This window comes from Ursus arctos, unplaced genomic scaffold (genome assembly GCF_023065955.2).
Source record: "Ursus arctos isolate Adak ecotype North America unplaced genomic scaffold, UrsArc2.0 scaffold_26, whole genome shotgun sequence".
NCBI lineage: Eukaryota > Metazoa > Chordata > Mammalia > Carnivora > Ursidae > Ursus > Ursus arctos.
This window is the reverse complement of record NW_026622941.1, coordinates 22,915,860-22,937,224: the sequence shown is the minus strand read 5'-3', so window position 1 is coordinate 22,937,224 and position 21,365 is coordinate 22,915,860. Positions and strand designations below refer to the sequence as shown.

The window sequence follows — 21,365 nt, the reverse complement described above, 5'->3', positions numbered from 1 at the left end:
GTATGAATTCTGTTAGTTTAGGAAATAAGGCAGGGGGCAAAGGGGCATTTTCTCTGGTGTCGGTGCAACATAGGAGGATTGGTATCAGATTTTCTTTTTCATCAAAGTAGTTCAAATTTGGCAAATAAGCCATCTAGGTTATTTTCACACCTTCTTTCTGTAAACGACTTCTTACTAAGATGAAGATTCATTCAACAGATAGGTAGCAAACCTGGTGTAACAAGGCACAGTGCTCTGTGTAGAGGACAAAGATGGCCTTGCACTTCACGGAGTGTGTAGATTAGCGAGAGGTAGAGAATTAAAGAAACATTTGTAAGCAACTGTGATGGACATTTTGTCTAAATGCACAGAAGTGCAGGGTGCTGTAATAGCGTGTAACACAAGTACCTAACTTTGTGAAGAGGGTTCATTTTCTGAAATGACATTTGAATTGAGATCGGGGGGTTTGTATTACTTCGGAAGGAGAGGGGATGTCTTAGTCGGCTCTGGCTGCCATAACAGAATACCACAGATTGAATGTCTTAAACACTAGAATTTATTTTCTCACAGTTCTGGAGGCTGGAAGTCCAAGATCAAAGTGCCAGCAGGGTTAGTTTCTGATAAGGTCTCCCCATAGACGTCCACCTTGCTGTGTCCTCACAGAGCCTTCTGTGTGTGTGGAGAGAGTGGGTTGGGGAGGGAGGGGAGAGCTCATGCTCTAATGTCTCTTCCACTTCTTAGAAGAACACCAGCCCTGTTGGATTAGGGCCTCACCCTTTTGACCTCATTTGACCTTAATGACCTCCTTAAAAGCCTTAGCTCCAAACGTAGTCACATTGGGGGTTGGGGCTTCGAATTGGGGGTAGACACATTTAAGTCCATAACAGGGGCAGGGGAGAGTGTTCCAGGTAGGGGGAGTAGTTCAAGAAAACATGTAGAGGGGCGCCTGGGTGGCTCAGTCGTGAAGCGTCTGCCTTCGGCTCAGGGTGTGATCCCGGTGTTCTGGGATCGAGCCCCACGTCAGGCTCTTCCGCTGGGAAGCCTGCTTCTTCCTCTCCCACTCCCCCTGCTTGTGTTACCTCTCTCGCTGGCTGTCTCTCTCTCTCTCTCTCTCTCTCTCTCTCTGTCAAATAAATAAATAAATAAATCTTAAAAAAAAAAAAAAAGAAAGAAAGAAAACATGTAAAGGCAGGGAAGTGAGGAGGTTTGGACGTGGGGTGCCTGGAGTGTGAGGGGCCGTGCTGAAGCCTGAGGTAGAAGAAAGTGCTGCCCCGGCTTGAACTCTTTCCACGGTAAGAAATCTTGGATAGTTCACTTACGGCTTTAAACTTTGATATTACAACAAGAGGTCTCGATTAAGCGTAGAAGATCGACAACTTAATAACTGAGGCCTTGGGCAAATCATTTGTTCGGAGCCTCAGTTTCTTCAACGTAAGAATAGGAATTATAACACTTAACTTCCTGGCTTGTTGGATTAGATGAGGCAATAACTGTGAAATGTCCTAGAAACCAGAAACTGTATAATTATTGAGGGTTTTTTAATCATTCACCAAACCAACTAGTTTTTCCTACAAGAACTGCTTGAATTTGTTATCCCTCCGTTTTGTAACTCACACACTTAAGGCCTTGCGTGGACTCTGGTCCTCTCCATATCTCTTCTCGCACCCCTCAGTCCAATATTCTTTACTGTTATCCCCTGTAAAACAAAGTAGGCTCTTCTTGGAGTTAAAAAAAAAAAAAAAGTCACGCCACTCTCTTTTTTTTTTTTTTAAGATTTTATTTATTTATTTGACAGAGACAGAGACAGCCAGCGAGAGAGGGAACACAAGCAGGGGGAGTGGGAGAGGAAGAAGCAGGCTCCCAGCGGAAGAGCCTGACGTGGGGCTCGATCCCAGAACTCCAGGATCACGCCCTGAGCCAAAGGCAGACGCTTAACGACTGAGCCACCCAGGCGCCCCTACTCTTTTTGAAAAATGTTCTGTTATTCCCAATGATCTTTCTTCTATCCCATATTTGTCTTGCTTAAACAGAATTATTCTCAAGCCTCCACACGGCTGCTGTGTTCTCTGTCTTCCACGCCGAAACAAGGACTAACTAGTACCTTTCTCAGCTCCTCGGACACTTTCTGCCATCCTTTCCATAATCTGAAATTCTGCCTTTTTATAGCTAATTTTCTGACTGACTGGGAAGTAGTGATTTTCACTGGAACACATTACTTTATTTTCCATCATACCCAAGTGTCTTGTATTTTGTGCAAAATATGCATGTACTTAAGACCTTTATGTATGTATTTGTGAGGTGTAGTATAAAGTAAGGTGAGTATTTTTTTGTACACATCAGAATTTCAACTTAAGTCAGTGTGGTCCCTTGAGAAGTTATATACTTTGCATCTGTGAGATTTTATTTTCCTCATTTCCCATGGCTTTTATTTTTTTTTTAAGCCCTCTTCAATTCCTTATATATTGAAATAATCCGGGAAACTAGAAAAAAGAAAGAAAATGTTCATAAGGAAATGAGACGTATAGAAACTGATCTATACAACTTATCAGATGTTCATATTTTCTCTTTATTTATGTAGCTTTTGCTTTATTTGAACAGAGGCCTGACCGTGTCACCATAGAAGTATATTTCCTGCCATTTAATTAATATTATTGAAGAAGTTGCTCCAAATTTAAATTGCTTTCCAGGATAGAAGGGAGAACTAAGACAAAGCAGATAATGGTTCCTGAGGTTAGAAACAGACCCAGTCCCCAAGCTCCCCTCCTGATTCAGTTATCTTTTATTTATTTCACTCTTGAAGCAGTGTGACCATTTGCAGTAAAGTCAGAGTTCTTTTCATGAGAAGACAATCAATATAAGTAATCATTTAAGGATGAAAGTGACCACGCTGTGATTGACAGTAGTACTTGAAGTACTTGTAAAAAAAAACGTGAGTTGGCTTCGCTTAAATTTCAGAAAATAAAATGTTAGTACACATAAACACATTTTCTCTCAGCATTGAAAACTTCTCATCTATAATTTACCTGCTTGCTAAGAATAAAAGTGTTACTTAAAGGTTTATTGATTTTTTTTTTCCCCAGAAAGAGATTTAATGCATATTATTCTGTTTTTCCATCTCTGCTCTCTATACCACCACCTAGTGGAGTAAATGCAAGTTTACCTGTCAATTAAAGTCAGGGGAAGGACATGAGGAAGATGAAATTTATCCCGCAACAAAATTTCCATGATGATGAGTTATTGCTTTTAGCCTAATGCAGGTTGTGAAAAATACATGAGTTCAGGGTGAAAAAAGTCCAGACATTTGTGTGGTATCCAATAAAATGCTTACCAGTTTGTCCGCAAATAAGCTATTTTATTCAGAACCTTAGAAGCTGGATAAATTACTGAGGCTTTGTGCTGAGATTGTATTTCTAAGTAATGCTGGGAAGCTTCTCTTTATTACTCAATATGGCGGTGCAGAAACATTTTGCTTTTAAGTATTAAGCTTCAAAGCTCGTCTGATACAAAAAGTATCATTGTATTTACTCAACTGGTAGGTACATAAAAGTGTAGAGATAAATTAGTCAATTTTTATCAAAGCTGGGAAGAAAGACAGGTATGTATTATTATTCTGAAGTTTTTTCTCCCAAACAGTGAAATTAAAAAAAAAAAAAAAAAGGCAAATGAAGCTTTAAGGCTCTTCACTCTTTTCTGGTAGGGGAGTCCTGTTCAGCCCCAACTAAGAACAAATCCAAACAAGTGAAAAACCAAAACCTGTTGTTGCTTGCTGACTCTGGCCATCCAAGCCTTTCTTGGTCTCATGTTCACATGGAATGCCAATGGAATCATCTTCCCATTTTCTGAGGGTTGCGTGCCTTTCAGATGGCATCAATATGCATGTATACAAATACATTTTTTATGCCCATGAATATTTTACCTACCTGATTTTTGATGACATGGCCATAAGTAGTGAGTGAGGGCCTTGGGCAAATAGTTAGTAGAGGGAGATACAATGAAATTCAGAAAAAAATATCCCCAGACCCACTTTAGCCAGTTCATCAAACAAAACAAAAGCCATAAAATCAGCTGGAGTTGAGTCTCTTCTTATTCTTACCGTGACAGACTCTTAACCACTGTCTAGCCAGACAGGACTCTGGTGAAGACTAGATATATAGCCTGAGACTGTCATTGTAATAGTCCTGGACTTGTTTTCTCATTCCTGATGGTCTTGAATCGCATAGAATAGCACAGTGGCCTTTTTTGCCTTTATAATACACAACCCTCAAAACTTTCAGTCTTTCAGTTTTCCTCCTTAGTAAAAACTGAGTAATTACTTATAACTGTTTTGTGCTGGAGACAAAAACATAGTTTTGCATTGTTGTCTTATGATTTCCCAGTGTTTGTGGGGAAAGACCATGTTCTGTCTTTGTCATTCATGACACAAGTTTCTGAGTCCTTCATCCTCTGGCTTTTGGGGGGAATATTGATCTCACCTGGTGTCTTTGCGTCTAGTGAAGGTCCACGCTTGCTGTCTGCTGTCTGTGACCGTCAGGGGTAGTAATAGCACACCCACACCCACCACCTGCGGGAGGCCCTGGCATGTCTTGAAGTGGTTAGTAATCTGTGAACACAGAAGGGGAAGTTAGAAAAGCAAATATTGCATTTCCTCTCCAAAGACTAAAATCACGTCTGTGTTCTTCCCTTTTTCAATTCCCAATCAATGCAAGGTGTTACATAGCTGGTTGTCAGAAATACATTTCTCTGCTCGAAGCCCTGCTCGCAGAAAATTGTGACAAATTTGCTTCTCCCCTAAAATCATAACTCAGAAGGCAAAGCAGAATGAATCCTCAGCACTCCATTCTTTGTGTTTTGTTCTTAAAAGACCATCTGGCTTTGTGTAACTCAACTTGAGAAGTAGCAGCTCCTGCGCTTTAGACAGCCCCTCCGGGAGATCGTTACAGATCTATTCTAGTCTTAAGACTGGTGTCTACATTTAAATTAACAGTTGTGTGTACTTTTACTCTACCGCAGCCTTCTCTTGGAGTCAAGAAGCCTACCAAAGCCCTGCTCTTTGTAATCTTGAGCCCAGTGGGACCTTATTTTTCGAGTGGAACCTTTAAGCCAGTGTCCCTGTGGGCCAATCCGAAGTACGTGAGAGCCTGGAAAGGTGGGACTGGGGACTGCAAGATGGGAGGGTAAGTGAATATTAGTTTCTGTCTAAAGGAAAGAGTCCCTCACAACCATTGAGTTATCGCCATCTCAAATCAGTCCAAGTACATATGTTAATATTCAAGTTGAAATGCCCCATTTTTTGTTTTGTGTTTACTCTTCAGTGTTAAATTGCGCTGATAGTTTGGGGGCACCTGGTTGGCTCAGTCGGTTGAGCATCTGCCTTCGGCTCAGCTCATGATCTCAGGGTCCTGGGATCGAGCCCCACATCGGGCTCCCTGCTCGGCAGGGAGGGTCTGCTTCTCCCTCGCCCTCTGCCCCTTCCCCCTGCTCATGCGCTCACGCTCTCTCTCTCAAAATCTTTTAAAAAAAATTGCGCTAGTTCAAAGGATAACCTGTGAGAGAGAACCATCGAATGTTATACAGTGGCAAGAGCTAAAATAAGTAACTAAAGCGGGAATCATGTTAGTGCTTGAATTCACTGCCCCTGGAGGCTGGTGCTCTGGCTGCAGGCGGACAGGTGGCCTTAAGAGCATCTGCTGCTGGGGCCAAGGCTCTCAGTTGGCTCCAAGGAGTCCTGTCTGGGGAAGGTGCCCGCTTCGCTCAAGTGCTGTCTTCATTGCCACAGATTGTAGCCATACCTGCTGCCAGCTGGCTGAGGGACAGCCCTGCTTTGGCTCTGTCAGGCCGGTCTCATTGGCCATATGTAGCTGGCTGGAAATAAAAGAGCATTTGAAAAGTGTTAGACAATTTCAGGGGTGGACTTGGCCGTGATATGAGAATGCCCCTCTGGGGGAGCAAGAATAGCCAGATGAAGCAGTGGGCTCTTCCTTCGTGTCCATCGAGTGCTGATATGTACCACATACGCAGGCGGCCGCAGTCCTGGGAGGTGACACGGTGCCAACGTCCGGGCTCGGGGGAACATGCAGCTTCAGGGAGCCCCGGGAGTGTCCGGTGACGGGTGCTAGGATGTGAGAGAGATGTTGACAGCTGACTTTGAACCCTCTGTAGTCCTTCTGTATTTTCTTTTTCTTTTCTGCCAAAAAAAAGGTTAGAAAATTCTGTGCCCTGTCCTCCCTGCACTTTTGGCTCTGCATTCTCTCATTTCTGTCTAGAGAAATCCTAATGAAGTCCAATAAACCAGGAAGTCCCTTTCATTTCCTTTGGGCGTGGAGCACTCCTTCCTGACCATGTGCTATGCTAGTCAGGTTGAAACAACTACTCTTGTTTATTCTCCTGATACCTTCTTCACCTGTTCAGGCTCCTTCACAGAGCGTAAGCACCCGACACCGTGTGTACCCCATCCTTAGGACTTCCCTAGAGTTCACGTTACAGTAAATCAGTCTTGATGAAGAGGTAGTAAGCAGCTGGTTTGCCTCTTTAAATCTTGCTTTCTAGCTCCCCCTACCTGCCCAGGGTAAAGATGACATGGGGGACATTGAGAAATTGCAGGGAAATCTGTAGTTTTAGTATTGGGGACAGGTTGTTACTTATAAAGATTATATGATGCAGTATCAACAGAATACACGGTCCCTAGAGGCCAGCTAAAAACTGTTATTTGCTGCACAACACAGAGAGTGAACCCTAATGTTACTTTGGATTTGAGTTAATATTAGCCTGTCAGTGTTGGCTCATCAGTCATGACAAGTGTATACTAATGTGAGAGGTTAATGGGGGAAACTGAAGTGGGAGATAGGGCATATGGGAACTCTTTTTGCTTACTTCTTCTGTAAGCCTAGAACTGCTTTAAAAAAATAAAGTCTATTATAAAAAAATTAATACTTTGACTCATTAGGCTCAGGTGGACCATGAGCAGTGGAAGTTGGCGTGAAATCTCTCGGAGAAGAGAATATTGGATCCCACAAATAAAGCAGAAATGGCAAGTGGGAAGGCAGTAACCCAAAGGGTGGACTTTTAACCAAGGAAGTGCGAGGGAAACAGGATTCTTCATTTAGTATCAACCTATTTAGTTGGCAAAGACATTGGCAGCCCCTTTAGATTTTATCATTGCTTTCTCTCTAAACCAATTAATTCCACAATTACCTTCCAAGTTTTTTAGAACCTCTGTAGTCAACTGGCATTTATTAAATAGCTATTGATTCTCCTCAGCTCAAGAACTTTCTGCTTTCTCAGTAAATCTGAGGAAGAGAGAGAAGATTTTTTTTTTATTCTAAGATTATTTCACCTTTTTTTGAAGCCATCAGAGATATTTTTCTTTTATATGCATAAGTGAGAAAAGTAACACGAGGGAACACAGCTGAAGGAGAGTTCTAGCACAGTGGTTCTCGCCTGTGGCTACAAATTGAAATCAGCTTTACCAGCTACTCCTCTCTGGGTTCCACGGCTAGAGATTCTGGTTTATTTGGTCTGCTGTATAGCGTGAGCATGAGAATTTTTTTTAATTTTATTTAAATTCAAGTTAGTTAACATATAGTGTATTATTGGTTTCAGGGGTAGAATTTAGTGCTTCATCAATTGCATAACACCCAGTGCTCATTTCATCACGTGCCCTCCTTAAGGCCTGTCACCCAGTTACCGCATCTCCCCACCCACCTCCCCTCCAGCAACCGGCAGTTTGTTCTCTATAGTTAAGAGTCTCTTATGGTTTGCCTCCCTCTCTGTTTTTATTTTATTTTTCCTTCCCTTCCCCTATGTTCATCAGTTTCTTAAATTCCACATAAGAGTGAAATCATACAGTATTTGTCTTTCTCTGACTGACTTATTTCACTTAGCATAATACTCTCTAGCTCCATCCACGTTGTTGCAAACGACAAGATTTCATTCTTTTTGATGGCTGCATAATATTCCATTGTATTTCTATACCACATCTTCTTTATCCATTCATCTGTTGAAGGGCATCTCGGCTCCTTCCACAGTTTGGCTATTGTGAACATTGCTGCTATGAACATTGGGGTGCATGTGCCCTTCAAATCACTATTATTGTATTCTTTGGTTAATACCTAGTAGTGCAATTACTGGGTTACAGGGTAGTTCTGTGAGCATCAGAATTTTTTAATATGAAGCTAAAGTTGAGAAGCACTGAGTTGGAAGAAGGTCTTTCATCATAGGAACATCTTTATTCCCAATTTGTTAGTTTCATCATTAACATGAAAAGAATGGCCCTGCCTCCACTCTAAATTAATCAATTAGCTAATTAATTAATTTATACTCTCATTGCATACTTGAATACAAGCTTTGAAGTCAGATAGCCCTGGCTTTAAAACCTTACTGTCTTGGGATGTTACTTAAGTGCTTTAAGCCTCAGTTTCCTCGTTTACAAAATTAGGGCAGTAATACCCATCTTACCTGTGCGGGTGAAGCAGGATAATGTAAAGTGCATGTGGTGCTATAACCTAGCAGTTAACAGCATGGGCTTGGCAGTCAGATATCTGAGAGCCCTACACTTGTATCTCTGTGATCTTACATAAAATTAAGTACCCTCTTTCTATAAGTCCTCCAAAGTATAATAAAGTATGGTGTTGTTTTAAGATGATTCGGTGAAATATGGACTTAAGTACTCAGTACCCTGCCTGGCAAGTACTAAGTATCCTCTCAACAGACAAGAGTTGATACTACGAGGCTTGCTTTCTTTCTCATTCCATCTCTTGGACCCTGCCTTAGGAGCTATCAGTTGGATTTCACACAATAGAATTTACTCTCTTGGACAGATGTATTTAATATATCTTCTCCCAGATTTTTATTCCATGTACAATTAAAGTTTTTCTGTATAGATGTTGTCCAAATTTTTCATTTTTCTCTTCTTCCCAAGATCATGTGTTTCTTTTCTGGATATTGAATATTCTGAACATATTATCAGCATATTAATGACCCTGTGGATATTAATAGTACAGTTTACACCTGAGAGAATTTTGAGGAAGAACTCACTTAGGGAAAAACGCCATCTATGGAATATAGTCATCAATCAATCAAATAAACACCAAACAAATAAAAACCTTTTCTTTCAATGTACTGAAACAGTTGAGGTCTTTGTCTTTCTGGCCCAAGTACCTTCATGATGCTAAGGAACCACCATTTTCCCTCAGCTAACATTCTCAACGGTGTGTATGTGTGTGTTCTTAGAAGCTTCTTGGAAAGACTAATTATTCATGCTATGAAAATTCTCCTTTTCATAGAGAGCATTTTATGAGAGGAATTATTTATTTTCAGATATGGTAAGATCTCAATGGTCATGTCTATGAACTAAGCAAAAGTCAATTAAAATAGAATAGTTATTTTAAAAGAAACTTAATTTTATTAGGATATAAGAGGCTCACATAAACTGTTTCTTAGTTTTTATAGTTATTGTTTCATTTTTTTCCAAATAGCCCTATGCAGTGTATAAAGCAAGTATTTGCATTTGCCAAATGAATTCGTCAAGACAAAAATATGAAAATACTGACTTGCTTAAGTTCACACATAGCCAAATAGTAATAGTTCAAGAGCTGCGTTTCGGTCTGCTGGCCCCAAACCCATGCTCTTTCTATGGGACTCCCCCCCGAAGTCTCATTTATTCTCATTATTAAAAAGTATTCCTAATTTTAACTCCATTATTGCTTATTTACCATTGATTCTGAATCTGGGCGGTCCAACTTTTTATGGTCATCAAACAAAAGCCTCCTATAAAAAGAATTGTATCCTCTCTAGATTGGCTGATAACTTATATTTTATTATCTGCATTTTGAAGGTCTTTTTTTTTTTAAAACATTTATTTATTTTAGTGAGAGAGAGAGCAAGCACAAGCAGGGGGAGAGGCAGAAGGGGAGAGAATTGCAAGCAGACTCTGCACTGAGCTTGGAGCCCAATGTGGGGCTCCATCCTACCACCCTGAGATCACGACCTGAGCCAAAATCAAGAGTTGGACGCTCAACCGACTGAGCCATCCAGGCACCCCATTTTGAAGGTCTTTTAATGAATCTTACATTACCTTGATGTGACTAAACCTCAAGACCCATGTTGCTGTAGCCATATAACATAATGCCTATTTCCCATAGTTTTTCTAGAATGTTTTAGTTATTAGTCAATATTCTTTGAGTTGCAAGTCAGAAAACCAACTCAAGGGGTGCTTGGCTCAGTCAGTGGAACGTGTGACTCTTGATCTTTGGCTTGTGGGTTCGAGCCCCACATCGGGTGTAGATATTACTTAAAAAATTTTTTAAAAAGTATTAAAAAAAAAAAAAAAACCAGCTCAAACCACCTTAAGCAGAAAATGAAGTGAGTGGCTCATGTAAGTAGGATGGTAGCAGTGGACCTACTAAGGGCTCAAGTCGTTGTTGCTAAGTTTCCTTTGCTCTTGCGCATGTCCTGCTCAGCTGCTATCCTTCTCCCCAGTCTGCTTCTCTCTCGCTTGCCCTTTCCTTTCTCCTTCCCTCCTCCCTCCATCTCTAGGAGTAGCTTCTGCCTGTGTGTTAGCCTAGGGCTCTCCTACTTCCTTTCTCCTGTGAAAGGTGGGGATCATGAACATAGTAGACCCCAGGTTTTTGTCACAGCAGACACGCTGCCGCTACCCCAGAGGGTAAAATTACATCTTTCAGGTTCCCTGCATTAAAATGAATGAGTGAATCACTCAAAGAAGGACTTGTAAGAGCAGCTTAGGGTACATGCCCCCCTTTAATTCAGTTGTGTAGGGTGAGGTGTAATGACTGTCAACCCAAGCAGAATGACTTGGCTCAAAGGAAGGGCCAAAGAGAAGATAGTGGGAAGGGGAGCTATGAAGATGAAAATGGCAGACAGCCATGGTGAATTTGGCTCTAGTGCTTAACTCAATATTTTTAAGTGACATTTTGATCTTGAGCAAATGTAAAAGTGGTACTTTAAAAGGCCTACGTGGGTATTTTGTGGAAGCTGACATTAATGCTACTTTGTAGTAGTTATTGTAATATGTTTGATTGTTTCTGAATATTTGTTTGGGGGCGTCATAATCCAAGGGTGGGTTTAGGGTTTCTTTCTAAGCCCTCGATTGTCATATGGTGGTGCTTCTCAGACTTGTTTGCTAATGTCCTCGGAAAGCCGAGGAAAGTGAGTTATACAACCAGGGGCTTAGGGAGACAAGCAAACATCGTATTTATTTGAGGACTCTTATGTTTTATCTGAAACATTCATCCATAATTTTCTCATTCAAGTTTAATAAAAGATAACAAATTTAAAATGTTATTAAACTAAACTGTTATTCTAGGAAGATGTGCTGTCTTCCTTTGATTTTGAATAATCTAGAATGAATCGTGCAGGTTGAGGACAAATGGGACTTTGGAATACTTTTGGTTAAAATCAGGATTTTTAAAACATTTTTAACATTTTGTCCCACCCGTTGGAGAATTTAGACATTGGGCATTAGAAAGAAAATATATTTCTTGGATATATTGAAAGGTCTCAGCTAACAGCACAACTTGGTGCTCTGCTACTTCATGTAATTTGATACATGTTTGGCTAACTTAGAGTATTGGTGTGAGGTTTAAATGAAATAATGCGTGGACAGTTGCTTGGAATGTGAAAAAATACTTAAGAACTTGGAACTGTTATCTTTAACTTGGCTATTTACCTTTGTACTCATTATCTCTACTTTTCAATTTAGGATTCCATGATTTTGCTGTGTTCTCTCTCTCTCTCTCTCTCTCTCACGTGAGTGCAGTTACATCATTTGGTCTGTCTAATGAGTTTCCTTTAATGTCATGCAGTTAACTAGAAAACACACACGCACACACGTACGCACACACACACACATAAAGGGCGTGGTGCATTGACTACATCCACGTACAGATTGAAGACCGGAGGATTTCAGTATGGAAGATGGCGGGGGATTAGTATATTCATAGTTAATATGTTTCCTCTTTCTTAAAAGGAATTACGGCTCATCCCTTTTTGCCCAGTGTGAAGCAGCGGATCACGGCTGTCAGCAGGTTCTGTGGCTCTATGGAGAGGATAATCAGATAACAGAAGTGGGAACTATGAATCTTTTTCTTTACTGGATAAATGAAGATGGAGGTAATCCACCTAGATTTTAGCTCTTTGCGGTGTGTCAATCATTTCCACTAGGGCTGGAGAAAAAAGAACGAGGACCTTAGAATAAGGACTAAGTAGCATGAGCCCAAGGCTAAGGACTACTGTGCTTTTGTTGGTCAAGCAGAAATGAGTTTAAATTCACAGAATTTATAAAGGTTTTGTTTTGGGGTTTGGCTCGAGATATGGTTATGACTGAGATGTCAACTTAAGGAATTTAAGTCTCCGCGATTTGAAGATTTGTTGCCTTATCCCCTCTGCCATCTTCTTACCCATTTTCCTCTCCGAAATCCCTTGCATTGGGAGATAGGTCTCAGATCGATTCAGTGGCCATTCCCCAAAGGCTGTATGTATAAAATGCTGTAGTGATAAGCCTAGTCTGCTGATTCTACTGATACGAAATTTAGTGTATTCTCTTGCTAAAAGTTGTATAACAGCTTTTGCCCTTTCTACATATTTTGGTAACACATCAGAAATCTTCTAGATTTACTCTGAAGCTCAATTTGACTAAAGTACACTTTTTTTTAAGGGCAGATTGGTCCATTTTGGTATTGCACTTAGATCCTGGTTCACTCGAGACTGTTAATATGTGTCGACTATAAAAATCTCTATTTCTTCATTGCCTTAAATATCATGAATGCTCATTATCTTTCTTTTCTATTTTTCCAGTTAGTTGGCAGAGACCATAGGGGATTAGCAAAGTGTTGACAATGTCTGTGGTATTAGATGAAATGACCAATAATGGGGAACAATACAGATATATGCATTTATTTCCATTAGAATTTTAATAGTCATAGAAGTTTAAAAAAAACATCTTTTTAGGCTTGTTTATGTTCTTAGGCTGTTCATTTCACAGTACTGAGTATAGAGACTAGAAATATAAGTTTCCAAATACTTATAAAGTCTGAGTATTCATTTCAATTAAAATTTTAAATGAAATTTTTATTTTAAAGTAGCTACAGTAACTTCTATTACTCTTTTGTTTTTTGGCTACTAATAGAGGAAAATGGTGATTCAGATGTGTCTGACTTCAGAGCTATGCACTAATTTGAGCAATAGTTGCAGAGACTAATAAGATGAGCCTTATATTCCAGTCAGATGTACAATAAACAGAAGGTGTGGTGAGTACACCTTGTCCTAGGGTTGGCCATTGGTCATCCTTGGCATTTGAAAAGTCAGATGCAGATCATGCTGGTTTTTCCATTCCCGTTGTTTGTACTTCACACTGGTTAGAAACAAAATTTATACTGGAATATTTGTGATTTCTAAATTTGAGTCATTGCATATGACATATATCGAAAGCTATGCTTGAAAGATGACAGCCAGTGTTGCACTCTGTATTTAGGAGATAATACATTGATTCAACTCATTCTTTCCACCTGCCCACTGCTCCCCCCGACCCCCACACCCCCCCCAAAAAACCCCACACAACAACAATTACATCATACAGAAATGGTACCATCATTATTTATGGATGGGAGATGTCAGGGTTTAAGTACAGTCTGAATCAGAGCTACACGATTTAACCAGAAACACTAGAAACTTGTCCTGGTGAAAAATTACCCCTTACCCAAACAATAATGATGAGCCATTTCCACCATGACTTTTAAAGGTCAGAGTAGACATGAGTGAATTTGTCTTTTGGCTCTTACAAAATTTATCAGACCTTAAGAGTTACTACAGATTATGGTTGCCTGAGATAGCTTTAGTTTTAATGCTTTTTCAATGTGGGTGTTCACCTAACAGAGCAAATAAGATTTGAAGTATGGGGAAAAGAAGTGGAATAAATGTTTGGACAGTACCATGAGAGAAGTCACTAGAATGTCAGGAATAACCTTTGGGCTAAAAACAAAAGAAAACATTGAAGGGACTCTACCACAGCTTTGATTTATGCCATGTGACTTTTGGAAAATACAAAGAAAAATGAGTTGAAAATCAACAAAATACTGATTTTCACAAACCTTACCCCTCAGAGGTATGAGTAGAGTTCTTTCAGTGAAAACCTGCCATCTTTCTATGAGCACACTCACTGCCCCTTTTGGACAAAACGGCTGGTCCAGAAAGGTGTATAAAGTAAATAATCTGTGTTCCCAGCTCGGTGCTATGCACCATGGCTATCTGTGGCACGTGGCCTGCAACTCATGCGGTTTTGATTCTAGTAACAGCGACCCTGGGAGCAAGATCGCATAGCACTGATTCTCTGCTTTCCTGTGTTGCTGAGTAATTTCCCATACATGCTTGTGCTTCACAGCTGCAGCAAACCATTTTACCTAGCACTGGACTCCGGAGCTCCCCCGAGAATAAGACCCAGTTGTGCGGCTGAGCGTGGGGTTCGTTGGGGAGAATGATCGTGGCAATGCACCTTGCTCTTGCTCAGTGCGCTCGGGTCCCTTGAGCCTCCTCAGACATCAGGCATTTATGGACTTGGTGTGGCAAACTCTTCCCGGGGATGTGTGCATGGCTCGCTCCCTGCTTGCAATTGCAAGTCTTTGCCCACCTAGCCCTTTCTCAGTAAGGCTTTCCTTCCAAGCAACTTAATAAATAGCAGACTCCCTCCCCTGTCACTCTAGCATTTCCCTTTGCCTTCCTCTTTTCTTTCTTTTCTTTTTTTTTTTCCTCCATAGTCTAACATGCTGTTTAACATAATAATTGTTTGCCTCTACCTGTTAGCAAGTAAACGGGAGTTATATAAGTGTTGTTCGCTGGGCTATGCATAGTGCATAGATAAGCCAATTGCACGTGGTAGGCACTCAATACGTTATTTGTTGAATAAATAGTAATTATGCTGACGGTGTTTGCGCACTTATACAAACCCACATTCCTGGTTTTTATCAGAAATTGACTTGGGGATGTCACAGATGACTTCTGCCGTTACTGCTTCTAAATTCTTCATCTCCTACAAACGATTTCTTTGTCAAAAACAAGTTGTGTGTGTAGGCTCTGTTTTCCTCATGTTGGGCAATCTGGAGCTAGTTCTGGCTCTTGTAAGCATGTTTGTGGTTGCAGAGGAAAATGAATATTTCTCACCCAAATGTTGTCATGTCATCATCTCTGTCTGGCAACCGGAGAAACAGATGTTCCGTGCCTTGACCTTAGGCTCGTGGTTACAGTTTTGGGTGTTAAGTGTATTTCACAAAACTTCACTTGCACATGCAAGGCCTCTGTTTTTATTTGACTTTATGTAGTCTTAGAGCTCAGCAGGCTTTAGGAAGGGTCCAGTTTGGAGGCCCTGGAAGTGTGTTTGTCTCTGTGTGTGGGGTCTGCGCACATACACACACAGAACCCTACATTTATGTATCCAGCTAGTTAGCCCTATTGCAAAACACAGGTTTATTTTGAGATCAACACTTCTAAACATGACAAAAAGTAGCCCTAAGAACATTGCCAAGAACAAATTTTCTCCTTTCCAGAAAGTAGTTTTCAGCAGATGATTTTTAGAAACAAACTTCAAAAAAAAAAAAAAAAAATCATGCTTCTGTCTCCTAGCAAAAAGGATTATTCATTTATGTATTTATTTTTTAATTCAGAAACACTTATTATGTACCACACTGGGCCAGGCACAACGCCAAGTTTGGGGGACACAGGAATGAATGTAGAGTTTTGGTCTCCCAGACAGCTTGGTTTTTGGGGACGTCTGGTGGAACCACGGTGGAGTAGGGGAGCCCCGACCACAGGATACTAAATGAAAGGACAGTGGCCCCAGTGTTGGGACACTTAAGTTCTGATCCTGACTCTCCCCCAGTGTCCCCAGTCTTGCAAGTCATTTATGTTTAGAGAGCCTCTGTTTTTTCTCTAAAGTAATTATTGCATGGGGCGATTTCTGAAGTCCTTTTTAGCTGCTTAAAATGGCTTGGGGGAGCTTAAAGAGACTGGCGTGATTTCTACCGTTCTTGCTACCTGGTGATCCTTTCAAGCGTACCTTGTTTATTGCTCTGCAACCACATGATAAGCAACACATTTGTTACAAGGTTCAGCATCTTTATAAAGTGATGATTTAAGGCTTCAATTTTCCCTAGATTTAGACTCCTGTGTGCCATATGTGGGCAGGAGAAGGGGATGTTGAGTACCAGAGACTTTTCCTGTAAGGAGAGCTTGTGCGGTTGTCCGATCACGCTGGCTCTTGTAAAGACAGATCATCCTACGGCCCTCATGTTGGTTAGGAAGGCATGTGATCATCTCAGTGGGAGACCAGTGTCTCGGCCTTGGCTCTCCAACAATCACCCATGGAGTTTTGTTTTGATTTTTTGGATTTCTTGTTTTCTTCTTTCTTTTTTCTTTGTTAGTCACATACATGCTTGAGCCTACCCTGAGCCTGTTAACATTTGAATCGCAGAGGGTGAAGTCAGTATCTCCATATTTGATGTGGATACTCCTCCAGGTTTGAAAATCGTTACAGAGCGGTGTGTCTGTAAAGGGCAGTGTAGAAGCAGTGACCACCTGAACAGGCGTAATACTTCCGGAGGCTGGGTTCCTCCACAGTGTTCTTAGAGGGTTGGTAATGACCAGTGTTCCTGCGTGCGATCTGTCTACACGATTCTAACTACTAACCAGCGTTAATCCACAGAGGTAAATGTTTGAGTCCAGCGTGTTCCTTTTACTGTCTGTTAGTGGAAGGAACATCGTCTCAGTTTTTACTAGGTAAGGGTAAATTGAAGATGATTAGATGAGTGGCTTTCTTTCTTTTTTCTTCCTCTTCCTCTTTTTTTTTTTTCTTTTTTGAAATAAAAATTTACCTGAAGTGTGAATTGATTTGGGAAGTTAGGTAACGCAGAGCAGTAAACCTTCTTCATGTCTATTACTAGCAAAGTTGCGAGAAACAGTTTTTAAAAATGGCTGTCATGATAAGGCATGGCTAATGTGGTTCAAGTTTGAAAATATTCCCATTTCTAATTGACAGAAGAAGAGCTTGCAACTCCTCCGCTAGATGGCATCATTCTTCCAGGAGTGACAAGACGGAGCATTCTGGACCTGGCACACAAGTGGGTGGGTGCCTTAGACACGAACAACTTCATAAGCATGAAACAGAAAGTAATCGAAATAAGCACAGCGTCGTGTTGAACTAATACTCTGTAGTTCCATCCAGTGTTGTCTAATCTTTAAATCCTGACTTGAGTGGAAATAACTCTTCCAGAAGGACTGTCTTGGCAACACCACTAAGTAAGTATTGTTTATAGGAAGGGCGGAGAGAAGACAGTTTGGCGAATTATCCTAGTGACGACTAATCTCAAGCTCTCTCCCGGGCGTCTCCTACCAGCTCACCTGGCTTGTACTTATGTGCTGCCATTTCGCCAGTCCTGAACTTCTCAAATCGAAGTGTCTTCTTTCCAATTGGCCGTGATTTGTAGTTCTTCCCTTCCGCTACTTATTCCAGTGTAACCATGCTAGTCAGAGAAATTAAGGAGTTTTACTGACATATAAATGTTTACCAACATCACATTATTAGTTTGGCTGCCTCTTTTCTCCCTCCTTCCTGCCCCCTGTCCTCCCCAATTCCCATACATGCGTATTGGAAAGTCAAAACACTCAAGCAAATGTAGTTGTTTTCAGTAGAGTTTCTGATCCATGTGACACGGGCAAGCGTGTTAAACCATTTGGTATTGAAATGACATTTATAACATACTCAAGATGAATGTTGGATGAGTTGGTTATCTGGCAAAGATTCTTGGATGGAACTTTTGACCCATGTGTTAAAATGGTCTCCAAGGGACATGAAAAGACTTTGAACACACTGTGGTCAAACATTATTAATAGGACAAATGTTTAGAAATGCACATATTATCTAGAAGAGGACTAGCATAGTTTCTCTGGAAAAGGCTTTGGAAATAAAGGAAATGTGCTATAAATAATTCTACAAAACCCTGAAGTAGACAAGACCCAACTGCCACATGCTGGCTGGCACATTGGGCATGACATTTACAAACTGTTGGTATAATTTCAAACAGCTTGCCCTGTCCTAAATATGTTTGCAGTTGGAAAGATGTATTTTCGAAGCTCAGTAATTTTTGTTTTATTAAAGAAAAAAATCAACCAAGTACAGAAGGTTTGATGACAAGTTGCAAGTAGAAATGCTTTCCCACACTAATGATTTGCTAGCTTGAAAAATAGGTTATTATGGAGGAAGTTTTTCCTTGACTCCTTAGCTGTAATTTATTTTAAAAGCTATTTTAAAACAGTGAGACATAAATGCCAAGAGGCATGTGGGGGGTTACCATTACTTGCCAGACGGGGGAAATTGTCCAAAGATAAGTAAGGGTGAGCAGAGTAAAAACAATTCTGTTTATTTACAAGAGATTTTTTTTTTTCTTTTCCAGAACACAGAGCTCATCTTGTTTTTAGTTAACTTGGCTGATTTTCTGGAATTTATTTATTTATTTATTTATTTACCTTTGAACAACATAATTGCAATTGCAGACTGAGATAAATTGAAACTTGCAAAAAGCCATATTTCTATGCAGGCATATTTTCCTACTCTTCCAAATCATAGTTACAGCATGATGCCGCCTTTTTCTAATGTTTTAAATCTTGCCAAGGGCTGTGATTTTCATTTTTATCTATTGTGGTTCTGTAAGTTTTAAAAAATAACTCTCATTTTAAAAAAAAAAAGCAACAAAGAATGGATAGATTTTTTTTAATAAGATGAGACAGACTTTGAATTTTACCCATTAACGTAAAAGAATGAGAATGAAACAATTAAAGAATGAGTATGAAACAGATCATTTAAGCAGATAGCTTAAAAACATCAGATTTTTTTTCCCTTTCCTATCTTCAAGCAAATAAAATATTCAAAGGGTTTAGCAGAAGTCAGTGAGGTTGTACGAATAATTCTGTGATGAAATCTGACCTAGTGGGGAACTAAGAGAAAGAAGAGGATTTCTGCTATAAAGTTAGCTGAATCAGTGAATTTAGGAAGAAAAGAAATATACAGTGCAATTTCTCAAAGTCCAAATATACTTTCTATGTTTTAAAAATAATGAAATATTTCAGATAGTGAAACTCAGTCTGTGTTTTCACTCCATGAAAGACCTGGTAGAGAAAGGAGGAAATTCGGAGCCAGTCAGATCAGACCCGAGTTCAAGTTCCATCGCTGCCATTTAACTAGCTGTGTGAATTTAGGGATGTCACCTAGCCTCCCTTTGAACCTTAATTTCCTCATCCGTGAAATGGGGATTATAATACCCACCTTAAAAGTGAGAGAACTTGGCACGCAATGGGTGCTCAATAAATGGTAGCTGTAATTATTAATATTATTTGATACATTCTTTTATGGTAAGTAGGGTTCGAGACACTGTTAACATAGAGAACACATTGATTAGCACTGGGGTACCTTACCTTGTGAGACTTCAGGCATGGCAACAAATAAAAGGCCAAAAAAGCCGGCAAGTATTAAAATATACCATGTATTTTACAGTGATCGTCCTAGTTTTTACTCTCTGATCATCTCATTTAGAGATGCCGTGACCTCAAGTAGGTAGCCCAACAGCTCCGTGTGTTTACCCATAAGGTGGCAGTGCTCTCTTCCGCCTTCCCTGAGAGGATGATTCCCACATTTTTTGAGTTCAATCAGAATATAAAGTAGGAAGGTAAGTACCACAGGGGTTCTTTTCTGTGGCATGCCTTTTCCTTGAAAATATTAAGATATTTATTTTTTATATTCCAAACAGGGTGAATTTAAGGTGTCAGAGAGGTACCTCACCATGGATGACTTGACAGCAGCCCTGGAGGGGAACCGAGTGAGGGAGATGTTTGGCTCTGGGACAGCCTGCGTGGTTTGCCCTGTTTCTGATATACTGTACAAGGGTGAGGTAAGACTATGTCTTCACCTCCTGTCATTTCCAAGCATTTGCCTATAATTTAATTCTTTGAATGTGTAAATGAAATGCTAGTTGGACCCAAGATGCAAAGGATATTTTTTTAATATAACTTGGCAGTTTGTCCCAAGGAACATGTATTACCAAATTACTTACTGTCGTCTTTACAGTGATTTTGTGTGAGCTCCAGTCTCAGGGGGAGTCGGCTTTGTCCTTGGACAAGTATCACATCTGCCTCATGTCAGTTTAGGGATTGGAGATGTGCAATGAGGTTCCAGTCTTCTTTCTTTCTACTAGCTCACTAAGAGGTTTCTACAGGTAGTTAGGTTTCAGTTTCTGGCTTCCAGAAGAACTCCCAAACTACTGGAATAGTAATGGCAAGCAGCTATGGGAAATTCATTTGAATGATCAATGCCTACATTTATTGTTATTATGATTGCTGCTGCTGTTGTTACTACTTAGACCATTTTATGAAAAATTTTTATTTGGCAAGGTTGGTATACCTGCTAAAATCCTCCAAAACGAATTCAGTCATTTGGTTGGAAGAAATTTTCCCCTGCCAGTAAATTAGTCTGATTTTGTGTGCTGTGTTTCCATTCTTGTTGAGGGGAAGGGGTTGTGGGTGGTTTTTTTTGTTTGTTTGATTCTTTGTTTTAGTTTGGTTTGGGTGTTTTGGGGGGGGGCTCCCCTTTATGACAAAGCTCCAATATTTATTTATTTATTTAAGATTTTATTTATTTATTTGAGAGAGAGAGTGAGAGAACACAAGCAGGCTGAGGGGCAGAGCGAGAAGCAGACTGCCTGCTGAACAGGGAACCCAGTGTGGGGCTTGATCCTGGGCCTCCAGGATCATGACCTGAGCCAAAGGCAGATTCTTAACCAACTGAGCCATCCAGGTGCCCCAAACTCCAATATTTAACATCATCGTCTAACTTTATAGCTTCAAGGCATGTGGTTATTATTCTTACAAGGTGAAAATTGGCTTAATTAATCATATTAATACAAATTTGATTGGTTTTTTAATTGAACATCATTATTTTTCCTCAGTGATTTCCTTTCTGATTTTAATGGTGGCTGCCTCATTGCTTGAAATTTTCAAACTTGATTGTAAGGAATGGCTTTTGACATGATTCTATCTACAGATTGATTGTTTCGAGGGAGAAGAATTAAATTATTATTTATCAATACTTATACTGATTATAAAGCTACTGTTTTGCATTTTATTGTGGTAGTATCTAGGTAAATGCATTATTGGCCCACTTTTTTAATGAACTAAAGCTGCCATTAAGTCTGATTTTTTTTTTAAGTCCAATTATTTTACCTCTAGAAATAAGAAGTTGATTCAGTCCAATGCATTTTTAATAGTCTTGTTTCACAGGGCATTCAGATTTAACAGGTACATCTCATTATCCTGTTAACCTAAAGAGTGTAAGGAGA

The 21,365-nt window shown here is 40.1% G+C and overlaps 1 protein-coding gene across 4 annotated transcripts in view; it reads left to right on the top strand.

Annotated features, from left to right (window-relative positions):
• Positions 1-21,365, top strand: part of BCAT1 (branched chain amino acid transaminase 1) — a 99,657-nt gene that overhangs the window by 64,134 nt on the left and 14,158 nt on the right. For all 4 annotated transcript variants that reach the window (XM_026502263.4, XM_057318817.1, XM_026502258.4 and 1 more), the window contains 4 exons: positions 4,990-5,153; positions 11,963-12,105; positions 17,018-17,103; positions 19,782-19,922. In XM_026502263.4, coding sequence (XP_026358048.1) covers positions 4,990-5,153; positions 11,963-12,105; positions 17,018-17,103; positions 19,782-19,922 — 534 coding nt within the window. The remainder of the gene's footprint in view (positions 1-4,989; positions 5,154-11,962; positions 12,106-17,017; positions 17,104-19,781; positions 19,923-21,365) is intronic.